Source organism: Neophocaena asiaeorientalis, unplaced genomic scaffold (genome assembly GCF_003031525.2).
Source record: "Neophocaena asiaeorientalis asiaeorientalis breed wild unplaced genomic scaffold, Neophocaena_asiaeorientalis_V1.1 scaffold391, whole genome shotgun sequence".
Taxonomy (NCBI): Eukaryota; Metazoa; Chordata; class Mammalia; order Artiodactyla; family Phocoenidae; genus Neophocaena; species Neophocaena asiaeorientalis.
The window spans coordinates 1,053,164-1,069,947 of NW_020174056.1; the positions used below are offsets into that span (position 1 = coordinate 1,053,164).

At 35.7% G+C, this 16,784-nt stretch overlaps 1 protein-coding gene across 6 annotated transcripts in view; it reads left to right on the top strand.

The window, feature by feature from the left end:
- The window catches only part of WDR72 (WD repeat domain 72), a 203,667-nt gene that overhangs the window by 113,950 nt on the left and 72,933 nt on the right, over window positions 1–16,784 (top strand). For all 6 annotated transcript variants that reach the window (XR_003004428.1, XM_024754341.1, XM_024754342.1 and 3 more), the window contains 4 exons: window positions 272–1,089; window positions 3,761–3,852; window positions 7,861–7,940; window positions 12,875–13,070. Coding sequence is in view for 5 of the 6 variants with exons in the window: in XM_024754341.1 (XP_024610109.1) it covers window positions 272–1,089; window positions 3,761–3,852; window positions 7,861–7,940; window positions 12,875–13,070 (1,186 nt within the window). In the remaining variant the exon portion in view is untranslated. The remainder of the gene's footprint in view (window positions 1–271; window positions 1,090–3,760; window positions 3,853–7,860; window positions 7,941–12,874; window positions 13,071–16,784) is intronic.

Here is a 16,784-nt window from a genome sequence, read left to right on the forward strand (position 1 = left end):
AGTTAATCTGATGCCATCTTACTCTATAGGCCTAATTCATATTTTTTAGAGGAAAAAATGAAAGTTTTAGAAAGGAAAAGTTTTTCAAAAAAATTAGAATATAGAATGTTGAATTTAGAGGGGAATTTTTATAGCTAAGGCAAAAAATTAAAATGCCTTGGGTTGTGCTGCTACTTAATTTCTTTTTATGCCATTTTAATATCATGGAACTTTTAATAAAATCACTTAAAAATAAGAACTTTGACACATAAATTTTTAAAATCTCCCTCAGGTCGCTGATGCCAAGTGTTTCTCAGGACCTTTTAATGTCTTGCCTGTGAAGACAAAATGGAGTAACATTGGTTTTCATATCCTTCTATTTGATCTGGAAAACCTTGTTGAACTTTTGCTGCCAACTCCAATCTGTGACGTTGACCCTTCCAATTCATTCTATGGCAGTGAGATCCTGAGAAGAGCCAAAAGCACAGTAGAGAAGAAAACACTGACACTGAAAAGAAATAAGACTGCCTGTGGTCCTCTCTCAGTGGAGGCACAAGCCAAGCCTGTTAGTGAAAGCCCAGCCCAAGGAGAAAATACCATGAAGTTATCAGAAGAAAATGATGGCATTAAAAGGCAGAAGAAAATAAAGAGCTCCAAAAAGATGCACCCTAAGCAATCTAGAAAAGTCAATGCCAACCTCACAATAGACACAGCTAAATTGCTCCTATCTTGCCTTTTGCCATGGGGAGTGGATAAAGAATTAGACAATCTTTGCATTAAGCATCTCAATATTTTAAAGCTTCAGGGTCCCGTTTCTTTAGGACTTGCTTCAAATGAAGATCACTTCTCATTGATGCTGCCAGGTTGGGATTCATGCAATGCTGAAATGAAAAAAGACTCTTCAAAAGTAAATTTGTTTTCCAGAAAAGTTTTGGACTTGTCAAATAAATACACTTCCACTCTTCCAAATCAGGCTGGGATGCCAAGAAGACCGGAAGATAATTCTGATTCTTTGCAAGAGCCAAACACTATCTTTTACTTATTGAGCAAACTATTTTTAGTTAATAAGTTAGTCAACATGCCTTTAGAACTGGCATGTGGAATTGACAGGTAAGACATGCTCAGAGATTTTGACTATTCTTATTTACGACATTAAAAAATTCTCATTATTTGTTATATTTAGCTCTCTAGCCTCCCTCCTCCCCCCTCCCTCCCTCCTCTCCTTCCTTCCTTCCTTCCTTCCTTTAGATGAAGAGTAAATATGCAACATCTCCTTTAGCTTAAAACAATTTTAAGAAAATCTTCCTTTTAATTCTTTGAGATTGGAGACGACTTTGGGCAATACATCTATATGTTTTAAAATTTATTCATCCAACAAATATCCATTGCTCTCATAATATGTGCCAGGAAATTCACAGTACTGGATGCTGAATGATTCAATAGATAGATAGATAGGTAGATAGATTCACACACACCTTGAAATCCATTATACTTGTTGTGAATTAAGTATGAACAAAAAACATTTAAATAAATGCCTATGATGATATACTTCATATATCATTAGGAAAGGAAAAATTTGAAAATTTCGTACCTCAAATCCCACTGTTTAATTCAGACTTCGGCATATTAAAATAGAAGAGGTTATCATTAATTCACTTATAGAAAGTACAGTTTAGTAATAATAGGCATTGTCTTTTGAGTGTTTAATATCTACTAGTCAATATGTAAGCCCTTTACATACATGATTTCACTTCATGTGCACAGCAAAGCTGGGGTTTAGGTACGATTATTTTGCTTATTGTATAGATGAGGATATTGAGGCTTATGGAGAGAAAGTATCAACCCCAATATTAATTCAGAGCCTTACAAGCTGATTCAAGGCTGGGCATCAGTATAACTCCAGAGCCTGATTGCTAATCTTGACTCTGTGTTTACCTTCTCCCACTGCTAAAATTCAATATACTTTTTCATGGTCTGATGTTAGAAGATTGGATTCAATTCATCAAGTGCTTACTGAACATGTCTTTAGCGCTAACTCATAGAAGAAATATAAATAAATTTCTCATTTGGGTAGGAACTAATTGAAATGATGAAGATAATGCCCATGAAATAAGTAGAAAACACTGAAGGAACAAGGAGAAATATTTGTAGTATAGGTAAGTATTATAGGTGGTCAGAGTAAAGAGAATAATTAGTGTGAGATGAAACCATCAGAAAGCCTTTATAGAAGATGTGCCGTTTGAACTGCTCAGTACATGGTGGTAAATAGTCCTTGACATTTCTATTCTTTGGTAAGAGCTCAGTTCAACAAATATCTGTGTCAGGTACTAGATAATAGAGTTCCTGCCTTCAGTGAACCTACAGTCTGGTAGCAAATCCATACGGATTATGTAGATTCAGTGTTAAACTCCCTATCATTATTATGCTTCTATGCTATAGGGTTTTCCATTTTCTGTTTGGTGGCCCTAATAATGAGAAAACAGAGACTGTGAATTTCATTATTCATATACTTAATTTTCCTCTATTTTCTTTTCTTCTGTTCATTACTATATATATATATATATACTTATATAATATATAACTTCATATTTATAATTTATATATATATAATATATATGTATTTTAATTTCAGTTAGGCACTTTTCTTTCTATTACTAAGAAAATTAAATAACACCTAAAGTATGATAAAAAAAATTGTAGTCAGCCAAGCCTGAAAACCTGAGAATGAACCCTGGTTTTGTTGTTAAACTAGTCATGTGGCTCTGGACTAGTCACTTAGCCCCTCTGGGCCTTGCTTTCCTCATTTACAAAATGAGATGAATAGAATAGGTGATCATCAAGATTTTTTCAAATTCTTAAAAACAACTTATATTTGTTAGCCTAATCACGATCCCACAGAGCAGATGAGGGACTCAGTTATTGTCGCCAGAGGTTTTCATTCTAAGTTTGTTCCAGATACTGAATACAGGATGTGAAGGATATATCTGGTGCCCTTTAGGGGAGACTAAGGGCTTTCAGCATGCTTTCCATTAAATGGCCTTAAAATCATTGCCACACTTTAGTTAATCTTTACAAAATTCTGCATTAAAACAAATTATTGAATGGCGGGGTCAGGATTAGAGACTGCTTCCCTAAATTAGCCATTTCAGATTTGATCTGCTATTGGAGACTGCATGTTATATTTAGGGAAATCAAAACAATGTGTATTGGATTTGTCACTCCAAATCCTTCCAATAAATTTGGCCATTTTGCTAACATTTCACTGTGGTTGTAAAGGTGGAGAAATCTTTTTATGCTTAACAACTGAGTGTGTGACAAAACTGAATTTTAAGGAAAGAGCTATCTGCCTATGAGAATATCCCTGGATAGTATCTGAATGTCCTCTCATTGAATCACTGGACTAGGGTAAAGCCTGTCTTCATCAAGTCCTGATGGTACCTGGGGATAATTTTTTGGCAGCTATGAACATATTAGGATTCAAAAATTTATTACATTAGCCACAAATCACATGACCTAAAGTCACAAGGCCCCTCCAGTAAAAGTGGATCACAAGATAATTCTGGTAAACTAAGATTCACAATTCACTTGGGATTAGGGTTTTAGGTAAGTTAAAGTGGGGAAAAAAGATTCACCGAAGAGAATAATGTCAAAGATATTGCTAAAAATAATGTGTTCAATTCCCAAATTTGTTAAAGTGATCATGCAGTCATATCGTCAATTTATTTCTCAAAATGTTTTTTTATACATCTTTAATAATATCCTTTGAATCTTATTTCAACAGTTCTTTCACAATGGAGTCTGTGCATAAGAAGATGAAAAGTCCTGGGAATGATATTTTAAATATTTCAAGCTTCTACGGTTATTTGCGAAATGGTAAAGGAGTTACAGATATAGTCTAATAATTTTTTTTCTTCTATGAAATAAAAGTGCTATAACTAGATAGCACCCTACAGTTTAGAATAAGAAGTGTGCATGTTTATTGTTTGATTCAGTCTGTATTTTACATGGTTATAGTTTTGTATTCTGTCTATATTTGAAATATACATGAAATTTTGTTATTAAAGTAAATAAAGTAAATATTAAAGTTAATGAAGTAAAGTAAATATCTTATAAGACATGTAATATGATAGATTTCATCAAATGATCTTTGAAATACCTAAAAGTATGAAACTTTTCAGCAAAGGAAACATTTGAATATTAAATTAAGGTCATATGTGATTTATGGGGAATTTACTATATCAATATCTTTATTACCAAATAAGTAATTATTATATTAGAGAGTTTTACAGTTATTTCAGAAGATTACATAATGGTCCTTGAATTCTTCTGAGTAACAGTCTTGGTGTTTAGATTTTCTTTTAATGCCAAATGGCTAATTCATCTCTAAAACCTGCTTCTCCAAATTTTTGACATCTCATTAAATGGCAGTCCCATCTTTACAGTTATTTAGGCCAAGAACTTTAATGTCATATTGACTTTCCCCTTTTTTCTTGTACCCCACATCCAATGTTTTAGTAATCATGTTGGTTCTACCTCCAGAATATATCCCAGATTCTGACTGCTTCTCTCCACCTACATGGCCAGCCCCCTGGTGTGAGCCTTCATCCCCTCTTGCCTGGATACAGAAGCCTCCTAACTACCCTCTGCTCCTGTTCTTGGTTCCTACACTCTATTCCCAACCAAACATCCAGAGTCGTCTATTTGAAACTAAGTCAGAACCTCATGCTACTGCTTAAAACTTTTCAGTGGCTTATGTTTCACTCTGAATAAAAGCTACAGTCCTTAGGATAGCTCACAAGGCCCTGTATAACCTGGCTGCTCTACTTACGTCAACAGACACACACCCCCATCTGACCTCATCTCTTTGTACTCATCCCCTGCTTCACTCCTTCCAGCTTAGCTGGGCTTTTAAACTCTTACCCACACATGACAGGCAGGGTTTAGGGTCTTTGCACTGATTGTTCCCTCTGTCTAGAATGCCCTTTCTCCAGATTCCACAGAAGTCAACCTGCTGCTCCCCACCTCCATCCTTCATCCTTCAATTCCTCCTCCAATACCATCTTATCAGTGAAGGTGCCCTCCCTTCTCCCCCGCATACCCTATCTGACATGCTGTATAGCATTTTTCCACTTGCCATCTACTTCCTGCTACTCAAATGTAAGCTCCAGGGAGGTTATTGGGGTTTTTTTGTTGTTTTTTTTTTTCATCTTTATTGGAGTATAATTGCTTTACAATGGTGTGTTAGTTTCTGCTTTATAACAAAGTGAATCAGTTATACATATACATATGTTCCCATATCTCATCCCTCTTGCATCTCTCTCCCTCCCACCCTCCCTAGGTTATTGTTTTTTATGACAGTTTTATTCACTGCTGTGTCCCCAGTTCCTAGAACAATGCCTGCAAGGAATTAAGCAAGTACTTTTGGATTAATGGATGAATAGAAAATAGAACAATGGTTTTGGAGATAAACCACTAAGGTTCAAGATCAAGTTCTGCCACTTACTACTTTGGGTGTATCTTTACTCCTTTAAAAGCCGAATTTACTGCATTTGTAAAATGGGAATAAGATTCCAGAATTGATGTGCATTTTGCTTCCAAAGTTGTGCAGTACGTGATCAATACATTGGTATGACCTGAACAACACTGCACAGTGGCCCTCTCAGGGCTACTGAAAAGAATATTCATTTGGGATATTTTAAAGTGAGAGTTTATTAATAGCTTCCAATTATTAAGCCCCTAGTATGTCCAAAGAATTATGCCAATGACTTTACATTACATATTACCTCAAATAATATATAAACAGCAGTGCACAGTAGGAGGATCTATCTCTGTTTTACCCTTGAGAAAATTGGGACTCAGAGAAGTTAGATGATTCACTCATAGTCAACCAGCCGACAAGCTGAAGGGCTAGGATTCCAGTCCAACTCCGTCTAATTCCCTACCCCTGTTCTTTCCACTATGTCAGGCCACTTCCCATATTTATGATTACAAGTCATGATTCCTCTATATGATCCAGTCTGGACTGCCAGCCTTCTCCTTAGATAGTAGCCCTTTTTAGGGTTATTTGCTCTAATTTTCATTTTTTTATAACACTGGGAAAGAGACTAGTATTTAAGGTGCAGTATAAGTAGTTTCTGCAGAGACTTAGGGATTTGCTAACCAGAGCCAAGGAGGCCCCAACTTTTCCTATGACTTCCCAACCAAAGCAGCCTGAGCAACTAGTGTTATTACTGAACAATCTCCCTGATGTTGAGAGGTGGCATTTATAGCATTTAAAATTCAGTTAGGTACTAAGGAAACATAGTTTTATGCTTTATAGTCGCCAGATGGGAGGTGGAGGGAAAGGAGGGATTCACTTCATGCTATTAATTCTATAAAGCCCAAGCCTGAGGAAGCCTGGGATGTTTTCTTTTTATCTTTCCCCCTGAAGTTATAATTAATTCTTTAACTCACTGTTATTGCCAAGAAAAGTTGGCTCTCATTTCCATCTCATATTAAAATTTTAACATCACATTAAAGTGTGCTGTGAAGTACCCCATGATGCCAGTAAGCAGTTACGGTTGAGACCGATACTTAGCTTTGATGGTGGAATCACAAGGTCAACAAAGTGAGAGAGGGAGAAAGGAAAGCGATCAAAAGAAAATGCTCTGTTACCTGCTGTGCTCATGAAGAAATGGAAAATACGACTTCAAACTCATAGTGTTGTATCATATCACATCTTTTATGTACTGTTCTTGGGCATTTCAAATTCACATCATAGGTTCCATCAGGAGAAAATGATGATATTAATGAGCAGAAGTTTCTTATATATTTCTTTCATATTATCAGTTTACATTATATCAATACCTCCTATTACATTTCCCTTCACCACTAATGTGAGATATATATACACACACACACACATATCTATTAATATATAAAATGGTAATTCAATGAAAAGCATCTTGGACTAATTTAAATAGTTGATCCAGGATTTCAAACATTAATTTAAATAGACAATTATAGCAATTTTCCCTCCAGTGCAAGCCTGCATCACTCTTCCTTATCTCGTTCCTGGATCTGGCACCTAGATAATATACTTTAGCCATCAGAAAGCCTTAATTCATTGAGTTTTTCATTTGGATGATAATATGTTCATTTTCAATTAATGAAAGGGCACTTATTAAGTGCTTTTTTGTGTAGGGAACTGTCGGACACTCTATGGATCAATTTAAATAAACCAAGCCATAGCTCACTCTTAAAATTTCACACTGAACATTAGGGCAAATAGATAGAAAGGACATTTAAAAGGGCAAACTTAAAAAGAAACAATACATAACAAAATGAGTCAAATTAAAACATAAGTGCTATACCTATTGATCAGAGTAGTATAGCTCGGTAAGGACGAATCAAAGGAAGTCTTTTATAGGATTTTCTGTGTGATAGATACTGCTTCATGGCAAGGTAGAATTTCAGGGATTATTTGTATGAGGAAGGCATTGTAAAATTCAGTGATCTGTTTTGGGGGGAATGTTGGTCATTGTATTTTGTTGGCAAAAAGGTACTGAAATGGGTTTAAGGTATAAAGATGAATTTGATTTGATGTGAATGTGTATTAGTATAATTGTTAGAAATATATATATATAAGTTAATTAATGTTTCTTGACTCTGGCTATATATGAAAATCATCTGAGATACTTTTAAAATGTATTAATGCCTGCTCCACCCTCACCCAGGGACCTATTAAACCAGAATCACTGGAAGATTGAACCTGGGCATCGGTGTTTGTGGGGGGAAAAAAGGCTCCCTAGGTGATTCTAATGTGCAGCCAGGGTTGAAGATCATTGGGCTGCATCCATGTGTAATACTCTGAAGATATAAATGTGTTCTATATATTTCTAGGTAGGAGTGAATCCCATCTACCTGAAGCTGACGTTTCACTTTTGAAGCTAATTTCCTGTTGGAAAGACCAGTCTGTCCAGGTATGATACGGTTCATGTTCTTGAAGTTATTGGAAGAGTTCCTTGCTGCTGTGGTTCATTCATACTCCCCTTTACCTGAGAGTATACGTGAGTAGGTACTCTTGTCCTCACATATTTTCTTCCAGGGTATTTCATTTAATAGGACTAACGCAGAGACTAATAATGAGGGGAAAGTGGAAAATAACATGCAAGGATGCACCAAGTTAAGAGGCATGAATAGAAAGGGCTGAGGAAGGGACGTTTATGTTGTTACAGGTAACTTACTGCCCACTGAGGTTTCAGTTGGTGGCAGAAATGTCTACTATTTGATTTCAAAATTGGATATAAAAGTCCCTAGGCTTGCGAATTTGGTAGGTATAATTAGAAATCATTTTTCTATCCTTTTCATCTGCGAGCTGATATAGAGAGTTGGTTTCCTCAATGTCCAATTTAAGTCTTTCTTCTTCTTTTAAGGATCTTTTTGTGGATAGCTTTGAACATTGTACAATAAATATCTGTGCATTGATTAGATGAATATTTATTAGAACTTTATTCTTCATGGGCTTAATAAATGTCAAATTTGCAAGACAAGAATAGCAATAATTCCAATTACAAATGGTTAATTTTGGTTACAGGAAAACAAAGAAAGTCAACTCAGAACAAATTATGGGGGCTGACACCATAAAACCAAATAAACACAGTTGGGATGGTTATTAAAGCCATGGCCTACATGATTTGCCCCTCGCCTAACCTCTTTCTTCATCATTCTCCTCCATTCTCACTAGCCACGTTGATCTGCTTATAATTTCCAGAACATACAAAGCTCATTTCCACCTCAGGACCTTACTATTCTCTCAGGCTGAAATTCTCATTTTTTCCATTCATCATTTGGGTATTTGCTCAAAAGCCAACTCCTCAGAGAAGTCTTCCCTGATCACTCCATCTAATATTGTCACCATACCTTGCTGCCCCATGCTCCAGTTACCATCACATTATCCAGTTTTATTTTCTTTGTTGTGTTTGCTTTCAGTGGAGATTATACCATTTTCTTTTTTTGCTTGCTTATCTTCTGTCTTTTCACTGTAACAGAAGCTTGCTGAGAGCCGGGACTTTGCCTGTCTCACTCACCCCTTTCACCAGTGACAGTGGCCAGTCAATATATATTTAATGAATGACTGAATGGCTCTGCAAAAAGCATCTGTGATAATCAAATAAATATTAGTATATGTTGACTTTACCAGCATATTTACAGTCACCCTAAAAGAGTCTCTATCAAAGGTGGGATTTTTTTTCCCCCAGTAGCCAAAGAATTTCTCAACAGGGAAAACAATTCTTAAGGAAAAAAGAATTCAATCAAACAGTTATCCTGAGTTTCTCTAACTAAAGATCTTTTGTAGTTGTTCGTTTGACCTTAAAATAAATTTTAATGTGGTTTGGATATGTTTGGACTAATGGAACTTAAGGTTCTATGATTCTATGACCTTGTGTAAAATGCTGGCAGCAGGACAAATATTACTAGAGCGTTTATTACTCACTCTGTATGAAGTTTAAGCTTCAACATTCTCCTCTCATTTCTGCCACTAACCTGATGAATGACTCTCGAAGATAGGTTTAACTTGTTGATTATTTATTTTACTCATGTGTAAAGTGAGAATGAGAATTCCTGGGGCCCTCAGGAGGAACAGAGGCTCTTGCAAGTATCCATATAAATGCTTCATTAACCAATCCTCAAATTCCTTATAAAGCTGTTCATTTAAGCAGTTAGTCAAATCATGTTAACTTGAATCTGCTTTTTAATGTATTTTAGGAACACTAGGTGGTAATGGAATGGTTTTGTAAAGAAGAGCATAATGCTACTTCAGAAATTGAAGGGGGCGTAACTTTAAGGGAATGGGTAAGGATGAGTTAATTTCGCAGATGAATGAGTTTGTCTGGAGATTGTTTTTTGTTTCTCACACATGAAATATACACAACATAGAAATAAATGCTGGAGAAGCAACAGCAGGTTTTGGGGTTGCTAACTTGCATGTTTCTGAAGCAGCACTAACATTCTTTGGATTTTATAATCTGACACTAGTGGGTGAAATCATGACATCCAGGCCTCCTGAGAAAATATTGCTATTCCAGGAGATGATGCAAGACATGAAAGGCTCATGTGAGCCTGAGTGTTGGGAAAATGCTTTTATACCAGAAAATCTGGACACTGAAACCACAAGCAGGCCACAGGGACCCTTAAGAGTCTTTATAATACTCTGTACTATTTTACAATACTTTGCTGTTTCAAGGTGTTGGTAGAAAACCATTAACATTTTTAGCTTGCTGTGGCATAGTAATACTTCTAGTAAAAAGAATATGGCCCAGATGTGGCTGTCTTTTCCCAAACAATGGACTTTTAAAACTTATTTTAAATCTGCACATTCCTTCATAAGCGTGTAATGCTTTGCATATCTGTCTTTTCAGGAAAACTGTGTATGTGTTTGGAAGACAGCTTTATAGCCATAGTGCTTTCAATTTTAGCTCAGTATTCACATCACAAAGTTATATAAAATAATGTCTACAGATTTTATATTTTGTTGGGAAAAATTCTATGCCTACTACCTATCTACAAAATTTATCTACTCTGTTTATATGCTAGAGACACTTAAGTACTGACAGTCAGAATCTATCATTAAATTTTACTTTCCATAGTGTATATTTTTAAAGTATACAATATCTATTTCAATTCAATTAGCCTGGTTTTAGGGCTCACTGTATACCAGATACTGTAACATTATTATACGCTTATACAAGTTGTACCATTTCTCTGTGTATTGACTTCACACTGAGCACAAAGCGTATATTTTGAGTTTGTCTCCAATTGGGTATGTGCCATCATCCATAATCCCATGGGACCATATGGCCAAACTGCCCATTCTGAGGGATAGACCATAGTCTGGATGTACTACAGTTCTGAGGATTTCCTCTAATATCTTCCTGATTTTTATAGGTATGAACAGAAGCAAGTTCCATACAGCTTTCTGTGATTGAAAGCTCTCGTCCTAGCCTCTCTCAGCATCACAGACTGTTTTATAAGTATGGACATGAAGTCCCAGAGAAGTACGTGACTTGTCAAAAGTTACATTTGTAGTAACTGTCATAGCCAAATCAGGAACTTGGACCTTCTCATGTCAGATTGAGAGCTCTGTTTACCACACCATTCATGTCTTGGAAGCAGTGCTATCAAATAAATGTGTGGCAAAATTAAAATGACATAAATTCGGTGTTGTAAAATTGCCCATGAATAATTAATACAGGTTGTCCCATCATAATATCTACATGATAAGCATGATTCACTTATTGTGATATAGAATAGTATATGTTAATAGATATCATAGCTAATAGTTAAGATACAATGTATCTCAGCATATGGTAGATATTAATAAGCATGACTCATCAGTATCATAATGTGTAGAATTCTATGTTGTGTTCATGGTATGCAACAGCTTTCACAGTGTTGAGTATCTCCTCACATGATGTAAGCATTATGTACCTGTATTGTGACAGGCAGTACTACAATGTTAATAGATTTGGTAAGCGATAGTAAAATCATATCATTCATTAGCCTTTTTTCACGACCCAACCAAGCATCTGACTGGACAAGAATAGGGGGATGATCAGTGATCAGGCAGCTCCTCTGATACTTTCAGGAAGCTCCCTATATTTAAAACTCTAGAATAGAGTTTAGAACCCAGTTCCTTCTGCTCCTATAGTTCACCTAGCATCTGCCATCAGCAAAAACTCTCAAGTGTCCCTGGAACCTAAAGGTCTCACATGCTACCAGGACACATAAAAGGGACAAAATAAATATTTAAATGAATACCTACTCTGTTTTGGGCATTAGCATCTCTCGATCACCAGTTTCAGTGGTGTTGTCCCAAAGCCCTAGCTCTAGGCATCCTATGGGTAGGCTGGGAATAAGGCAGAGGGGACGATGGCAATTATGGAACATGAGTCATCTTGACAGAGGATAGGCTTTTGAAGGGAAAAGAGTAGGCATTGGGACGTGGCTATGTTAAAGGTTTAACTATCAGCCAGGGGAGGATATTGGAAAGGTGTCCCAAGTTCATCTAGATCAGCAGTGCCCTTCCTTTTCTCTCACCAGTTCAGGTCTTGGCTTTCCTTGAACTCTACCTAACTCCTGGACCTTACCTCATCTCTTACCAGGAAGGGGCTAAGGTACTGTCACTGGCTTTTTACTGAGATGTAAGAGTATAGAACCTTGGGAGGACATATACTACTAAGGACATAGAATCAGGGGTTAGAAGGCCTGTCCACCATGTCTGTGTGGAACTTGGGATGTCACATCCCAGGTTCTTCATTTTAAAAATGAACATATTGGATTAGATGCCCTGTGCTAAATATCTCCCTTCCCCTTCCCTCAACCACAGGTCCTTGACTGGGTAGGTGCAATAATCAGAAGGCAGGCTTTGCAGTATTTTAAGCCATGTAAAACCATATACACATACACACAGTTTAGTGAGATTTACTATTAAAGTCTTGTCTTTACCTTTCTGTGTTCAACCTAGTTTAAATCAAGGGTTTTTAGCTAAATCGTGTTTTAGAGCTAGACATTGAGGAACTAAACCTGTCTTTCAGAATAATGTGATATATTAAAAGTTTCTTTATCTTCTGGTATAAATGAAAATATTTTATGAGAAAGAACTGAGAACTCCCTTTAAACTTTCCTTTTACATTCTCTTGAGGTTTTTTTTAAAAGAACAGTATGATGATTTGGGTGCCAATTTTCAGTAACTGCATTTCAATTGTTTCAGATGGTAATTTTCGTGGAATGGAGCATTCCAATTTATGTGAGACTTATTCAAATCAAAATTCTAGACTTTGGGTTTTATATAAGACTCCAAGCATTTATGATAACACTAAAAATAATTCATTAAAAAAAAGAAAAAACTTTACAGGTAACTGAAGCAATACAAGCTGTTCTCTTGGCGGAAGTTCAACAGCACATGAAAACCTTAACAAAGACACCAGTCGACAGTGAACCAGTGTCGGTGGCAGAGAATGGTGACTATGAGATGACACAGATCCTGCCAAAGACTGAATGGGCCAAGGAGCCAGAGTTACAGTGTATTACAGACACTTTGCCTCTGCAAAGTAAGTGCAAAATTTATTGGTATGCTCTTTCATCAGAACTTTTTCTACTACTCAGAACATTTTGAGAATGAGTTCACAATGTATCATTTCTGCAAAAACCAAGCCAAGTGCCCTGTTTCTGACCTTTTCTGCTATCAATTTCCTCATATGTCAAGTTTCTAATTCTAAATTCTATTATAATTAATAAATTCTTTACAGAACAAAATTTATGTTATTTATTAAAATGTTTTAAAGTTAAGTCAGTAAAAATGAAAACAGAACTAACAGTAATAGCTTAATGGGACATACATTATAAGGATACCCTGATAATAATGGGTCCTAAATTTGTTTTCATTTGATACCATGGTAATAGCCATGTGCCATTTTTTTTTTTCTTTTCTGGGAGTAAGAAATGTACTACAAACTAAAATTGCACTGTTTTACAGTTGGACCACTTGATTCTTTCTATAACAAATTTTATCATTGTAACTTTATAATCATAGTGTTTATGGTTTTTTTTTTTTTTTTTTTTTGGCGCTATCCGGGCCTCTCACTGCTGTGGCCTCTCCCGTTGCGGAGCACAGGCTCCGGACGCGCAGGCTCAGCAGCCATGGGTCACGGGCCAGCCACTCCGCGGCATGTGGGATCTTCCCGGACCGGGGCACGAACCCGCGTCCCCTGCATCGGCAGGCGGACTCCCAACCACTGCGCCACCAGGGAAGCCCAGTGTTTATGGTTTTGACTAGCAACTGAATCTAAACTTCTGCTGTAAAATGTCATCTGATATTTCAGCCTGTTAGTTGTGACTTAAAAATGAAAACTAAAAAACAGTAAAAAAAAATTAAGCAAAAAATTTGATTTTCAACTTCATTAGTAAGGTTTTGACGAACAAATGAATTTATAATATAATTAAATATATATATTTGTCAGGACAACATGTTACAAATTGACATGTTTCAGGTTGAAAGAGATTTTTATCTGGGACTCAGAGAAATGTTGCTATATTTAAAATGTTAACTCTTAAAACAGGTGTCATTCTTAAAAATGCATTATATTTATTTCTTATTATTTTTATAAGATTACTGACTAGAGAGCATTATGTAGTGAGAGAGTATATGCAGCAGGAAAAGGCTTTTTCAGTAAAGGGCAAAGATCAAAATAGAATATTTCCTAATGCCAACACAGTCAGCAAGGCTGGTAAATTCAATAAGTAATTTGTTAAAACTCAATGGCAATTTCAAGTCATTTGTTTACTTGTTGTCAAGAAATTAGCTTTAATTATCTGGCAAATTCACCCACTTTAAGACACTTCTTTTTGATCATATCACAGAATTGTAGTTGTATTACACCTTTCAAGCAAGAAGTAGAAAAATTCCTTTTTAAATTAATTTTCAATGACTATATTTGTGTTCTTGATTCACTTGAAGAGGCACCTGTAGTGTCATTTAGTAGGTTTCTTCCAACTCTCCAAAGACAGCTAGTGTGTTCATCATGTGTTAACTCGCATTAGGTGGTATTTCTGTGCCTTATCCATAAACTTTATTTATTTATTTTTAACATCTTTATTGGAGTATAATTGCTTTACAATGGTGTGTTAGTTTCTGCTTTACAATAAAGTGAATCAGTTATACATATACATATGTTCCCATATCTCTTCCCTCTTGCATCTACCTCCCTCCCACCCTCCCTATCTCACCCCTCTAGGTGGTCACAAAACACGGAGCTGATCTCCCTGTGCTATATGGCCGCTTCCCACTAGCTATCTATTTTATGTTTGGTAGTGTATATATGTCCGTGCCACTCTCTCACTTTGTCACAGCTTACCCTTCCCCCTCCCTGTATCCTCAAGTCCATTCTCTAGTAGGTCTGGGTCTTTATTCCCATCTTGCTCCTAGGTTCTTCATGACCTTTTTTTAATTTTTTTTTTTAGATTCCACATGTATGTGTTAGCATACAGTATTTGTTTTTCTCTTTCTGACTTACTTCCTCTGTATGACAGACTCTAGGTCCATCCACCTCACTACAAATAACTCAATTTCGTTTCTTTTTATGGCTGAGTAATATTCCATTGTATATATGTGCCACATCTTCTTTATCCATTCATCTGTTGATGGACACTTAGGTTGCTTCCATGTCCTGGCTATTGTAAATAGAGCTGCAATGAACATTTTGGTACATGACTCTTTTTGAATTATGGTTTTCTCAGGGTATATGCCCAGTAGTGGGATAGCTGGGTCATATGGTAGTTCTATTTGTAGTTTTTTTAGGAACCTCCATACTGTTCTCCATAGTGTCTGCATCAATTTACATTCCCACCAACATTGCAAGAGTGTTCCCTTTTCTCCACACCCTCTCCAGCATTTAATATTTCTAGATTTTTTGATGATGGCCATTCTGACTGGTGTGAGATGATATCTCATTGTAGTTTTGATTTGCATTTCTCTAATGATTAATGCTGTTGAGCATTCTTTCATGTGTTTGTTGGCAATCTGTGTATCTTCTTTGGAGAAATGTCTATTTAGGTCTTCTGCCCATTTTTGGATTGGGTTGTTTTTTTTTTTTGATATTGAGCTGCATGAGCTGCATAAACTTTAGTGTCTAACTTATCCCTTGGCCCATAGTCCTCATTTCTGGGTGAGAAATTCATGGTAGGCTATCAAGGTGAAACTTTTTATGAGTTTTGCTATCACATGACTTACCCATTATTTGAAGTTTCACCAGATTGGGCCCTGTTCTGTCCCTAGTTAGTTCTCGGATATAAGAATTATTAACTCTATGGAACTCAGTCTTACTATGACTAAAAAATCTGGATCTTAATAAATATTATCTATCTTTTGATCATTATTGAGTGGTCCTTTGCCAGTGTTAAAAGAAAATTTAGGGTTAGCTTGTGATAAGAATTGGAACACAAAAATATTAAAGCTACTTTATATGTTGGTGGGTGAAATTTAGAATATTTTATTTAAAATAAATATAACATATTCACAAAATAATGAGCATATATTTTCCTGAGAAATATTCCCTGTAGGAAAATATTAACTACAATTGCAATTAAATAGGAAGCAGATAAGCACTGAAGAGGAAAATTTCTAAGCAATATTATATTGGATATTAACATTGCCATTTTTTCCCCTTTTGGAAAAAACTATTCAGAGGAACTAAGTAAAATTATAAGAAAAGCTTTAGACCTTTATTAGTGGTATATACTGCATTACTTCATGGAATTTTTAAAAATAAATATGTAAAAAGCTATTTTATTTATTTCAAATGTCCTGATTTAAAGGTTAAGAAGATGGTGTATGTGCTGTTCACCAGATATGATTATTCTTCAAATGTTATTGGGAGATTTACTTAACCCCAGTGTCACTGCAACATACAACATTTTATCAAATATTCTTACGATAAATGGTTTATGTTGTTTGATTTTATCAGGTCCTTGTTCAGTTTTCCTCTGTGAGCTCCCCATTCCCCCATCTTTTTTTTCTAATTTCTTTTATTCTTTCTTGGTTCCTTGATTTCTTGATGCATCTTATTTGTAAATCATTTGGAAAGTAATAGATGATTTTTTTTTTGTACAGATACTCATAAACTTCTTTTATGCCAGGGTAGATTATGTTTGGTTTATTAGCATTATGGTAATAGGACAATAATAGTCATAAGGAAAAAATAATATTAACAACAAAAGTTATTACATTCTTAATATGCTCTAACACTAGGCTAAGTAATTTAGGAATG